At 41.4% G+C, this 14,082-nt stretch overlaps 1 protein-coding gene across 1 annotated transcript in view; it reads right to left on the minus strand.

Annotated features, from left to right (window-relative positions):
- Positions 1-3,729: 3,729 nt before the first annotated feature.
- Positions 3,730-14,082, minus strand: part of gabra5 (gamma-aminobutyric acid type A receptor subunit alpha5) — an 82,724-nt gene continuing 72,371 nt past the window's right edge. The window contains exons 8-9 of the mRNA XM_072264213.1: positions 12,283-12,494; positions 3,730-4,023 (exon numbers count right to left, since the gene is read on the minus strand). Of these exons, the coding sequence (XP_072120314.1) occupies positions 3,730-4,023; positions 12,283-12,494 (506 nt within the window). The remainder of the gene's footprint in view (positions 4,024-12,282; positions 12,495-14,082) is intronic.

Consider the following 14,082-nt stretch of genomic DNA (forward strand, 5'->3'; position numbering starts at 1 on the left):
GAGAGAGTTACAAGTTACTCTAGGTAACAGAGAAGATGCACAAGGGCAATGGATGGGACAAGGGAGTTCCTCTCATAATGTGAAATAATGGAGCAGTTTAAAACAACTTAACCTCCTTTGTCTGGGTAAAACGTTGCTGTGCAATGGGGTTTCAATCACAACTTCACCTCTTCCTGATCGCTCTAAGACCCATTCTAGGAAGGATGTGGAAGCTCTGGAGAGTGTGCAGAGGAGATTTACTAGAATGCTGCCTGGACTAGAGAGCATAGCTTATGAAGAAAGGTAGAGCGAGTTAGGGCTTGTCTTTTTGGAGCAAAGGAGGATGAGATGTGACCTCATAGATGATAAGAAGCATATTTTGAGTGGACAGCCAGAGACATTTTCCCAGGGTAGAAATGGATAATAAGAAAGGGCATAATTTTAAGGTGATTGGAGGAAAGTATAAGGGGAATGTCAGAGGTAAGTCCTTTACAGAGAGTGTGGTGGGTGAATGGAATGTCCTGCAAGGGGTGACGGTAGAGACAGATACATTAGTGTCATTTAAGAAACTTAGACAGGCAGATGGATGATAGAAAAATGGAGGGCTAAGTAGGAGGGAAGGGTTAGATTAAAAAGTTGGCATGCCTTTGTGGGCCAATTTACTGTGCTGTAATGTTCTATGACCTCCTGGTCCATTCATCCCTTCCCAACCACCCCATCCACTGGCACTTCCCCTTGTAATGACAAGAGATGCAACACTTGTCCTTGCACCTCGTCCTTCACCACCACCATCCGGAGGCCTAACCCACCCTTCTATATAAGGGAGAGATTTATATGCACTTCCTCCAACCTCATCTATTGCACTTGATGCTCTCAATGTGGTCTCCTCTATCTCAGCATGACCAATTGCGGACCAGGTAACCTCAAGCAGAGTAGTTGCAGTGTGTCCACAATGGCCATCTTGAGTCTTTAGTTGTAACTCTCCTTCTCATTCCACATCAAGGTATCTGTCCTCCACAGCATTGAATTTTCCAATTTCAGTTGCCCAAATCACCCATCTTCCTTACCTACTCCTATTGGTCCCTAAAGTTCTCTCTCATCCATTTCCAGCTTTTTCATTACATCAAAAGTACACATTTTTCATTTGTCCTTCCCACCCCAACCACCCTAATTACCATGATTCATCACCACTAGTTCCACCTGCCTATCACCCACCCAGGTTCTTCTCCCCCCACACCCCTCTTGGGCTATATCTCCTATCCCATTCCCCTTCTGGTTCTATCTGTCCATCATCTCTCCTTCATACAGTTCAACTTATCACCTTCCAGCCTCTGTCTCCACCTTCACTTCCCTTGCCCCACCTGGCACATTATGCCTGTTCAGTATCTGTTTCCACCAACTACCCAGTGTCCTCTTCCTGTCAGCTACAATTCCATGCCACCCATTCCTTTCTCATCTGGCTCCATTGGTCTATCATCCTCCCACCTCAATGGTTTCAACCAATCATCTACCAGCCCTTGCTTCATCCCTCCCTCTCGCCTCTTTATACTGGCTATCTGCCATATGCACACAGTCACATTGCAGGGGCTCAATCCAAATCTTTGACCCCCTCTTTGCCTCCACGGAGAGAGAAACAAATTACTCTAGGTAGTTGAGAAGGTGCAGGAGGGAAATGGGTGGGACAAAGGAGTTTCTCTCACAATGTGAAATTATGGAGCTGTTAAAAACAGCTTAATCTCCTTTGTCTGGTAATGTGTTGCTATGCAATATAAGTACAATTCCTTCTCTGTGTTAAGCACTAACTTGACTTTGTACACTTCTTCAAAAGCCATTTCAGTTCTGTTAGGGACAGCCATCTATTATACTCCTTGTGCAATCCTCCCACACATTCTTCTATGGCTAGGAGTTCTGAATCTGGGGTTCATGGATCTCTTCCTTTATGGTTTTGGTCCATGGCATATAAAAGGTTAGGAACCCCTATTCCATGCTAAGAACCACATTTAGCAGCTTTGTTATCAGACACAAGGGACTGCAGATGCTGGAATCTGGAGCAACCCATGAAAAAACTGGAGGAACTCAGCAGATCAGGCAGCATGTGTGGTGGGAAATGGACAGTCAATACTTTTGGTCAAGTCCCTTCATCTGACATGAAGAGGACAGACAGAGGGGCTGAGATCAAGGAAGACCCAACGTTCCATCGTTTTAAGTGCCATGCTGAATCGAAGCGATCAGTAACAGGCCGAGTCGAGTCGGCAAGGTCCAGGCACCGGAGCGTACCAATTTGACCGAACTCGATATTTGCATGGAGACTTAAGCACTGTGCCAAATCGGAAAGGACTGGTACAGGCCGAATTGAGGTGGCGGTGTCATGGCCACAGAGCATATCAAGGCGACTAAACCCGATGTTTGGATAGAGGTTCAGGCATCAGCCAGATTGAAAAGGTCGGGGTGACAGAGCCTGGGACAAGGGATGTGCCGGTTCAGATCACTGCTCCATGACTTGACTGGGCTCTGTGCTGAACTATGCTGATTTAATGGACTCTCTTTGTGGACTTCAGTTCAGAACGCTATTGCTTGCAGTTATTGTTTTCTCTGCATTCGGGGTTCAACGGTCTCTTTCAATGGATTCTTTTATTGTGCATATGGGTTCTTTTTTTATAGACATGATGTTTGTTTCCTCTCCGCACATTGGGCGTTTGATGGTCTTATGTATGGGTTATTTTGGGTTTCTTTCTTTCGTGGCTGCCTGTTAGGAGACAAATCTCAAGGTTGTATAATGCATACATACTTTGTTAATAAATGTACTTTGAAATTTGAACTTGAACTTTTGAAATAGCTATTATGAAAATATGCAGGGAAAGGGTGGGGAAGAGCTAATGGGTGATTGGTGGATTCAGGTGAGGGGTGCAGGGGGGGCGCAACAGGCAAGTCAGGGAGAGGAGAATTCATTGTCAGTGCATCTGATTATTTTCATCTTCCACAAAGACCACAACCTTGTCATGGTTTAGAGGCTTGCATGCCTCAACAACCTGGAGAGCTATGTTGTCTGGAGTCAGGGTTTTCTGCTTTGGCTCTTGGTAGAGTCTTCCATGCCAAACAGGTTAAAGGTTCGAGGACAGACTAGGAGTGGTCCACCAGGTTCAGGGGTTCAGCCTAGGGCTATCCACCCTGACTGATAAAACAAAATTCCTAAGGAAACAGCAGTGAAGAATCCTTCTACATCTGAAGGTGCTGGTATTCCTGAGCCTCTACCTGGGACTTGTATGGCTGACAGTAATGAAAACCGACAAGAAGCTACAGCCACGATGAATGAATCCCTGAACACCACCAGAGATGGAGGACCTTCCTTGCTGCCCTGAGGACCAACGGTGTAACAGGTAGTAAATAAAAAAATCAGTTTCGAAGGAAATTGTCATATTAAGCCACAGAATTCCATAAGTATTTCCAGTATTTTATTTTCAGCCAGCATACACAAAAATCAGAGTTCAGTATCATTGTGTTTTTTTTTTGAATTGCAGCATTCTCAAAGTAATTGCTGTGCCCTAGTTTCATTTGCTGTTAAATCTGGAAACTGTCAAAGGAAATCTGGTATGTACTTGTGACATGCAAGAAATATGAAAAAAAGGTCTGAAATATTTTCCATAATCATACAGTATAAAAGTGTCAGGCGCTTAAAATCTTCCCTGCTTACATCAGTGTCGAGGGATAGGGTCAGCAGATTGAATACTGTGCAGTAACTCCTCTGAGCAGTTAATTTGGAGTAATGGCTTCTTTTATAACTGGCTCTCTGTTCAGATAAGTTGCCCAGTATACTAAATTGAAAATTCCAAAGAAGACTGGAAACACAACTCTGGCCATTTTGTCAATTTTGCTGACGCTGTTGTAAGTTTTTTTACTTTCAGCGGCCTTTTCCTCCGCCTTCATTTGCACAGTCGTGCTCTTTGAGATGCTGGGTATGACAGGCTCCTTTGTAATATTTGGGGTGTAGGTCATTCCCCCAATGGCATATGCATTGTTCATGTTTTTTGCCAAGGTGTCCTTTTTCTGGAAAATAAGCAAAGTGACGTTGAAATTACAAGTCTGCAATGTTTATTTGGCTTGGAGCTGAACTGAGGCTGTTCAAATAAAATCACTGTTAACCTGACCTTAATCTAATTTGTGCACTCCTAGCCGCCCCTGACAGTCATTCACTTGGTTGTACGTTGAGAATCATTCCACATCTGCCCTGAAAACATCCAAAAACTCTTCTTCCACTGCCCTTTGAAGTGTTCCAATACCTCAGGCAAAAACAAAAATGATTTATCTCTTCCGTAAATAGGTGATGCCTTATTTTTAAACAGTGACCACCTTGTTCTGCATTCTCAGTCATAAGGAAATATCTTAATTTCCACCATATCAAGACCCCTCATCCTCAAAGTGTGCAAAAGTGACTGAGGTGTTGGAGTTATAGGAAGAGAGGAGGAAAGGAGTGGCAAGAAGAATGGCTCTCTTGTTTGGAACAGATGAAGTCTTCTAACGAGCCATCTATGGTACAGGATTTGTGGGAACAGGGCCTTCAAGAAATTTAGACCTGACATAATTCCCTGAGTGCACACCAATAGTCTCTGAAGATTGAAACTAGTGATCTGGCGTGGTCCCGATTCAGAATTATTGAGCATTTCTGCACTTGTTCCAAAAAGGCGAGATACCCAGCCACTGTGCGTCAAACAGCCCATCCCCCACCCCCACCCCCACCACCCCTTTCCTCAATTGCAGCTGAATATAGTTTTCAGGCAGCAATAAAAAGTCTTTCCGCTTAACAATGGCAAAACTTGCAATGAGGAGAAGCCATGCTTGAAAATTACATTTTCTATGATATGACTAAACTTATCTGCACAGCATTCTGTGTACAATCCAAAGTACTACACTATGGGGAGGACTTGAGATTTCCCTGGAAGCTCTAGGTTTTGAGTTTACAGTGAGCTTTACAATTATCACCACTAATCTGTTTGCACAGAGCAAGTAAGGTACCAGAGAGCAATTCCCAGAGCCCCTGGCTTCAACTCTTCCATCAGGCTCCATAGAGCCAGCAGGGAAGTCTGATAATATCAGATCAGTGTGTGATTCTGAGTGCAATATTTAATTGAACACAAATCTGAAATCAATATGAAGTTAATCAGGATATTTGTACTTGTTAAAACAACATAATTGAGACTTTTCCCTGCATTGTAGCAATGTACGTGTATTGAATTCATCTTCTGAATATGAATTACATTGAATTCAGTGACATCATGCACATAACAGGGATGAAGACGACAAATTGTTTGGCCAATCTCTTTGTTCCGTTGCTGTTGCCACACAAGCTAAGCAAAAGAAATCACATTTTCTCCCCTAATGAACCAATTAGTTTTTGTTTTACAACAGTCCATTAATTTCACAGTTGCATTTACTGATATTAACTTTCATTCTAGCACTTACTCTAACAACTGAATTGAAATATCTTAGATGCCGTAATGGGATTTGAACTTAACACCACAAGACATAAAGTTAGCCATCTAGTTCACTGTTATTCCACACCCTGTAAAGCTGAAGCAACATGGAGAATAAAAGTTTACATAAAAATATTTATGAATATATGAATATGGAATTCAACCACTACACTATTTAATAAGATTATTCATGATCTGATTGATACACTAGTTCCCTATTCATGATATAGAGCCATAGAATAGTACAATACAGAAACAGGCCTTTTGGCCCATCTCGGCTATGACAAACTGTTATTCTGCCTAGTCTTATCGACCCACACCCGGACCATCGCCCTCCGTACCCCTCCCATCCATGCACTTAACCAAGTTCCTCTTACATGTTGAAAACAAACCTGCAGGCAGCCCAGAAATGGTGGACAGCTCTACAGGGAATGGAATGGATAGTTTTAAGTCTTCAGTTGTTATGTTCAGAACCTAATATGGCAACTGAGGCATTTAAATCCAGTTAATGAATTAAGTGCCAGATGTCCATCTTTGGTAATCCTTTACCCCTATCCTGCCAACTTGCTGATCTACGGTACATGTAATTTAAAAATATTCAAAGGCTTTGAGGAAGAGAATTCTGAAGGTGAACTGTTACAGAGAGCTACTATTTGCAAGGTGCTTTGATTGAAGTGCATGATCAGACACTGGCCTCATGACACATTTGTACATTGTCTGTTTATTTACTCACTGCTTATGTAATGTTGTTTACATTAGTAAATTGGTAAATAATGAAGGTAGTTCCCAGCATTATTAATCTGAAGGGTTCTTGAGAATAAAATACCGGAATCTCTCTTTTCCTCTAAGGAGTACATTGAACTATTAACAATAATAATAACTTATTTAAAGAGCACATTTCATACAGGTGGTGTATTTCAAAGTGCTTTACAATGGTATTAAGTGCAAGTATAAAAATAAAAGACAAAATTAAGTTTGTCAAAAGCAAAGCTAAATAGATTTAGGCCAGTGTTTAAAAGTGTCAACTGACTCTGCATTCCTTATAGTTTTAAGTATTGACTTCCTCAGTTTAGGAGCATAGTTTAAAAAAGCTGACCTGACAAATTTAAGAGACTTGTGAAAGAAGACTTGACAGCTCGAGCAACTATTGGTGTTAAATTAATATATCCTTGACAAAACTGCAAGAATTGGCAATGTTGCATATTATTCACATTTAAGTTGTACTTGTATTCTTTATAGTAGAGTAATTGGAGAAGAATCTCCAATGAGGCTTGTCACCTTATATAGGAGCTATAAAGAAATAAATTTGTGATTGCCCCATGGCACAAATAATCTCATTTTATAGACTTAAATGATCTTTAATCTTAATCGCACTTGGAGTATCGCGAGAAAATTTGGGCCCCTTCTGTAAGAAAGGGTGTGCTGGCAATGGAGAGGATCGAGAGGAGGTTCACAAGAATGATCCTGGGAATAAAAGGGTTAACACATGAGGAGCATTTGATGGCTCTGGGCCTGTACTTGCTGGAGTTTAGAAGAATAAGTGGGGGGACCTCATTGAAACCTATTGAATATTGAAAGGCCTATGTGGAGAAGATGTTTCCTCGTGTAGGGGAGTCTAGGACCAGAGAACAAAGCCTCACAATAGAATGACATTCCCTTAGAACCAAGATAAGGAGGAATTTCTTTAGCCAGAGGGTGATGAATCTGTGGGATTCATTACCACAGATGGCTGTGGAGGCCAAATCTTTGGGTATATGTAACATGGAGGCGATGGGTTTTTGATCAGTTAGGGCATCAAAGGTTATGTGGAGAAAACAGGAGAATGGATAATAAATCAGCCATGATTGAATAGTGGAGCAAACTGAGACCGAATGGCCTAATTCTGCTCCTGGCCTTAGCATCTTTATTCAAAGGCAGAGAGCTCGATTCCAATGATGTACAATGTAAGTGAAAATACAATTATCATGCTAACTATCTACAAAGCTGCAGTTTGTAACAGGGTCGCAATAGAATTGTCATAAATTTGTAACTAATTTCAAATATATTGTCAATGAAATGTCATTTCACAACAATTATAGTGCTGACTCAGTTCAGAATGATGAGTAAGACACAGGTTAGTATTGACTGCTGGTGAAGCTACTCTGAAAGTGCTAACATTTTTGCTCTCTCATTTATTTTCACTGAAGCATTAAACCAGTTAGTCATTATAAATAGGTTAATGCCTCTGTCAAAATAACAAAGAAAGGAATTTGATATATGTGCAAGGGGTTGGTGATATAATTTTTCTGACTCTGGTCTCTAACAGACTAGCTATATTGATGCTTCATTTCGCAAACACGAGGAAATCTGCAGATGCTGGAATTTCAAGCAACACACATAAAAGTTGCTGGTGAACACAACAGGCCAGGCAGCATCCCTAGGAAGAGGTACAGTCGACGTTTCGGGCCGAGATCCTCGTCAGGTCTAACCGAAAGAAGAGCTAGTAAGAGGTTTGAAAGTAGGAGGGGGGAGGGGAAGATCCGAAATGATAGAAGAAGACAGGAGGGGGAGGGATGGAGCCAAGAGCTGGACAGGTGATTGGCAAAGGGGATATGAGAGGATCATGGGACAGGAGGCCTAGGGAGAAAGAAAAGGGGGAGGGGGAAAAAACCCAGAGGATGGGCAAGGGGTATAGTGAGGGGGACAGAGGGAGAGAAAGGAGAGAGAGAGAAAGAATGTGTGTATATAAATAAATAATAGATGGGGTACGAGGGGGAGGTGGGGCATTAGCAGAAGTTTGAGAAGTGAATGTTCATGCCATCAGGTTGGAGGCTACCCAGACGGAATATAACGTGTTGTTCCTCCAGCCTGAGTGTGGCTTCATCTTTACAGTAGAGGAGGCCGTGGATAGACATATCAGAATGGGAATGGGACATGGAATTAAAATGTGTGGCCACTGGAAGATCCTGCTTTCTCTGGCGGACAGAGCGTAGGTGTTCAGCGAAACGATCTCCCAGTCTGCGTCGGGTCTCGCCAATATATAAAAGGCCACATCGGGAGCACCAGATGCAGTATATCACCCCAGCCGACTCACAGGTGAAGTGTCGCCTCACCTGGTAGGACTGTCTGGGGCCCTGAATGGTGGTAAGGGAGGAAGTGTAAGGGCGTGTGTAGCACTTGTTCCGCTTACACAGATAAATGCCAGGAGGGAGATCAGTGGGCTCCCCCATTTCATGCCCTTCCTCCACCATCAACTCTGCTCTCAACGCATCCAACGAAAACGAAAACCGATTTCCCCCAGGATCAATAAAGTATGACTATGACTACGACTACTATTATCTCCCCCATTTTCACGTACATCTGTTCTCACTCCATCCTCCCGCCACCCCACTAGGAATAGGGTTCCCCTGGTCCTCACCTACCACCCCACCAGCCTCCGGGTCCAACATATAATTCTCCGTAACTTCCACCACCTCCAACGGGATCCCACCACTAAGCACATCTTTCCCTCCCCCCCCCCCCCGCTTTTCACAGGGATCGCTCCCTACGTGACTCCCTTGTCCATTCATCCCCCCCATCCCTCCCCACTGATCTCCCTCCTGGCACTTATCCTTGTTCAATTCCCGCTGCTGCCTGTAAGGAGTTTGTATGTTCTCCCCGTGACCGTGCGGGTTTCCTCCAGACACTCTGGTTTCCTCCCACAGTCCAAAGAGGGACCGGTTGGTAGGTTAATTGGTCATTGTAAATTGTCCCATGATTAAGCTTGCATTAAATTGGGGGATTTCTGGGTGGAGTGACTCGAAAAGCCAGAAGGGCCTACTCCATGCTGTATTTCAATAAATAAATAAACAAAATTCGAGCTCACAAATTGTTCACTGTCTGCTGGCATCACTTTTTAAAAGCTGATAAAGTGCTTGGAAACAAGCAGGTAAAGTAGGTCAAATTTCTTTGGCTAATATGGAATTGAGTAAATAAAGTAGGTTACTAAGAAAATTGATAATAATGAACAATGTACCTGGACTTAAGTGACAATTATTTACCTTTCTGTGGAAGGCGGTAACTTAGATGTGGGTGACAAACAAGGTTTATTTCTTAAGCAACAGGTGACTAATTGGCTGTGTTTTATAGCCTTCTCTTAAAAATTCTTGAGATGATTAAAGATATGTTCCCAATATTCATAATGCACAAGCAATATATAAATAAAAAGGTTGTATAGCTAAGATTGAAATAAATCTGCAGGTGTTAAATGAAATCACAACAGGGGATTATTATGATTCATTTAAATTAGCACTTGTTTTAGCTACATATTGACTCAATTTGCTTTGGAAATACAAATTTATAAATTAAATTTCAATAAATGATGAAAATATAATGCAGTTTTATTTTGCCAAAAGGAATATTTCTAATTTCAGTTAGTGTTGATTGTTGGAAATGATCCAGTTAAAATTAACATGCATGGTTAGCTCCCTCATATAGACATCGACATAAACATCTATATCAGACACTCATCAGGTTTTTATCCCTCCAATTTTAACAGAGGATTGTAAGAAGCAGGACTAGATGTTTAGCCTTTCTATTTTGCTATTCTGTGATGTCATGCCTGATCCCTGGCCTATTTTCATCTTCCCTGCCTAACCCTTAATCCCCTTGGTCAATAATAAAATCTATCTATCTCAGATTAAGAGTAACGATTGACCTCTATTGGGTAGTATTTGTGGAAAAGTATCCCACTGTATGTGGAAGTGTAACCTTGGTTTGAGAAGCACGCCTCCAACTTTGAGCATGGAAACAAATTACTGCTCACCACAACTGAGAGTGGCTCAATAAGGAGAAACATTGTGTATTATATTTTTTATATATCTGTGTAATCTTGTGTAGATATATATATAGTTTAAGCATTCGTGTTCACCCTCTAATACACCTACCTCAGACAGATCAGGTGCAATTAACAATCCACTCTCAGCACACATATTGACATTCAGTCTCTCAAGGCCTCCACACTAGCACAGACCTCCACATAGTTCTTCCCAACCCTCCAAGTTCTCTGCTTATCTGATTTCCAACTTTTAGTAATTTAACGGCTACTCAAGCAAACCAACACCGCACAGAGACTAAACACGGTGGGAGGGGAGTTAATCCAATATGATGTGCTTCCGTGCAATCCCCAAACAAGGTTCCAAAGTTGAAGAATATATGCGATCCTTTATTAAGAAACTAAGTTTTTTCCAACGTAATTAAAGGTGTAATTACCTAAGTTTTAAGCAAAGTTAAGTGGTCAACACAAAAGGTTATCAACCAGCTCATTCCAGAGCTCTAACTGCATCAAGCATGAATATATTAACTAGAGCTCTTCAGTTTTACCAACCCCCACCCATGTGACTACCATAATAAAATTAATAAATGCACAACACATAATACAATGCAGATAGAAAATAGACACATGGCTCCTATACTGATGAAATTTATTAAACTGAAACAATTAACTTGATTCACACTCCACAAAAAGGTACCTAATCTAATGGGCTTCACCACCATTTTCTAGCCTCTGTTCCTATTGACACCATCTGCAATTTTTTTCTTTTTCTCCCCCTCATGGTTTGATTAACTTGCTGCTAATTATGGGATTTTGCTCAATACAGAGACTTTATTGATTATCTTTAAAACAATAATAGTATCTGAAATCCTCTGTATCTGGGAGGCAATTTGCACTATTTTCAGGAAAAATATTACATAAATGGAATCAGTTTTATAAAATGAACCACTTTTGTTTATACTCGCAAACAACAGGAATTCTGCAGATGCTGGAAATTCAAGCAACACACATAAAAGTTGCTGGTGAACGCAGCAGGCCAGGCAGCATCTCTAGGAAGAAGTGCAGTCGACGTTTCAGGCCGAGACCCTTCGTCAGGACTCATACTGTTCATACTGTTGCATTCTGTTTTATTTCTCCAATCAGTTTAATATATCCACAGTGAATGAAAACTGCAGATGCTCTAAAAATTATCAGATGTTTAGTACCTTTGTTTCATCTGTAGGTTAACTATTTTGGTTATCATTGTTAAATAACGAATACAAATCTACAGCAGTAAAGTTTTATGGGGAAGTTCCATATGAAACTGCTGGAAAGTCCTCATGTATGTGCCATGCAGTTCAGATGACCACACATCCACAAAATCTCAACCTCATTGGCCATTCTTTGCCCGATAGTGATGCTTGGTGAAGCCTGGTAGAAGCAGAGCAATTTGATTATAGAACAATGGCTGTATTTATTGGGAAGTTTACATTTTATTAACTCAATTTAGCTAAATATTTCAAATGTTTTAATGTGACATTTAGTGTAAATTACTAATTTTTAACATTTTTGTTTGATTTTTAAATGTTTTGGTGTATCAGAATCATTCAGAAACATTTTACTTTGAGATGTTTGACAGCTGATTAAGCTGAGGCATTCCTGCTGAGTTATCAATATTTTTGCAGCTGTTCCACGGATAGGCTTATACTAGCCCCCATGCTTCAGGGACAATGACAAGTTACCGTGAAGTCCTTGCCTTTAAAGATCAGATAAGCTTAGTGGTGGAAGATGATAATAGCAATTCAACAAGAGGCAAATTTATACTTTCCACATAGGTCAATGGCTGGCTTGCTGCAGGTACAAATCCTGGACCATGGTCTCCCCTTTTGTGAATAACTCAGACATAATTTGATGCTTGTTCTGCCACTCTTGCAGTCTCTGACACAGCTGGAGAATTTCTCCCTACTCTGCCTCTAATTAAAAGTTCTTGCACCTAAGTTTCTGCTCTCAAGTCTAAGAATGAAATTTTGATGAATGTGCCAAGTGGACATTGAAGACTTTTACCTTAGAGTGATAAGCTTCCATTGCTTTCTTCCCGTCCCATGCCCAGCTTCGTTTGGTGAAGTAATTGACTGTTGCAAACTCTATGAGAGCGGAAAAGACAAATGCATAGCACACAGCTATAAACCAGTCCATTGCAGTGGCATATGCGACTTTTGGCAATGAGTTTCTTGCACTGATGCTCAGTGTTGTCATTGTCAGCACAGTAGTTACACCTGCAGAAAATAAAATCAGAGGAAAACAGCAACCAACACCAACAATAATTGTCATTTATAACAAAAGAGATTCTGCAGATGATGGAAATCTTGAGTCACACACACAAAATGCTGGAGGAACTCAGCAGGTCAGGCAGCATCTAAGGAGGGAGTAAACCATCAATAATTTGGGCAGAGGGGATCAGTGGAACAGATAAATAGGCTTAAGAAGGAATTGGACAGAAGAGGACAGTGCATCATAGAAGAAGGGGGGGGGGGGGACCAGAGGGAAGTGATGGGCAGGTGAGATGCAACCAAAATGGGGAATTAAAAAAAAAGAGAGGAGATTGGGGAGAAGGATTACCAGAACTTGGAGAGATCAATGTTCAGAATCTTTTTATCTCTAACTGCTGATGAGACATCAAATGTCAAAAAGTATTTTTTATTATTTCTGGTAATCTCGTCTCTCTCCCATCTTTTCTTCTTCCTCTAGTTTCCCCTCCTCCTTCCCTTTCTTTCACACTTGACTGCCATCTCCTGTCAGATTCCTTTTTCCTCAGCCCATTATCTCTTCCACCTATCCCCTCCCAACTTCTTACTTTGTTCCCCCCTCTCTCACCCAACCACCTTCCCCCTCACCTATTCTCATCTATCACCTGCCAGCTTCCTCTCTCCCCACCTTCTTATCCTGGCTTTTGCCAACTTCCTGACTCCCCTCCATAGATGCTGCCTGACTCTCTGAGTTTCTCCTGCATTTTGTGTGTGTTGCATTTCTAAGCTGCAGGATCATGGGACAGGAGGTCCGGGAAGACAAGCGGGGGGGGGGGGGGACCCAGAGGATAGGCAAGAGGTATATTCAGAGGGACAGGGGGAGATAAAGGAGAGTGAGAGAAAGAATGTGTGCATAAAAAGATGGGGTACGAGGGGGAGGTGGGGCCTTAGCGGAAGTTAGAGAAGTCGATGTTCGTGCCATCAGGTTGGAGGCTACCCAGACAGAATATAAGGTGTTGTTCCTCCAACCTGAGAGTGGCTTCATCTTTACAGTAGAGGAGGCCATGGATAGACATGTCAGAATGGGAATGGGATGTGGAATTAAAATGTGTGGCCACTGGGAGAACCTTTATTTAAAGGTTATTGTTTTATGTCAGAAATACTGAGATGTGAATTGCACAAAAGAATATTGAGATCATTGCTCATGATTCACTAAAACATATTAAAAGTTACTGGCTCTGATAGTGTCTATAACAATAATTGCATAGAATTTATGCTGCAGTGAAATGATTCCAATGTCAAAGTTTACATTCCTACAATGAGATTTAAGTGTTTTCCCTTCAACCACTTGTATTAATAAAATATCTTTAACATAGCCAAATATCCCAAAGTATTTCAAAGTCTAATTACTTCGTAAGGTATAGGACGAATAGGAATTCCTTTCAAGAACGTCTTTGTCAGTAAAACCTATATGCAATTGATGACTGCCAACAGCTCTTAATTCTCACCAACAAAAAATTAGCTGCCTATCCCCTCCCGAACACCCTGCTGCTATTCAATATGACCACAGATGGTCTTTTAATTCAGCAACAATTTCCATTTTTTAAAAATGTTTTAA

Source organism: Mobula birostris, chromosome 7 (genome assembly GCF_030028105.1).
Source record: "Mobula birostris isolate sMobBir1 chromosome 7, sMobBir1.hap1, whole genome shotgun sequence".
NCBI lineage: Eukaryota > Metazoa > Chordata > Chondrichthyes > Myliobatiformes > Myliobatidae > Mobula > Mobula birostris.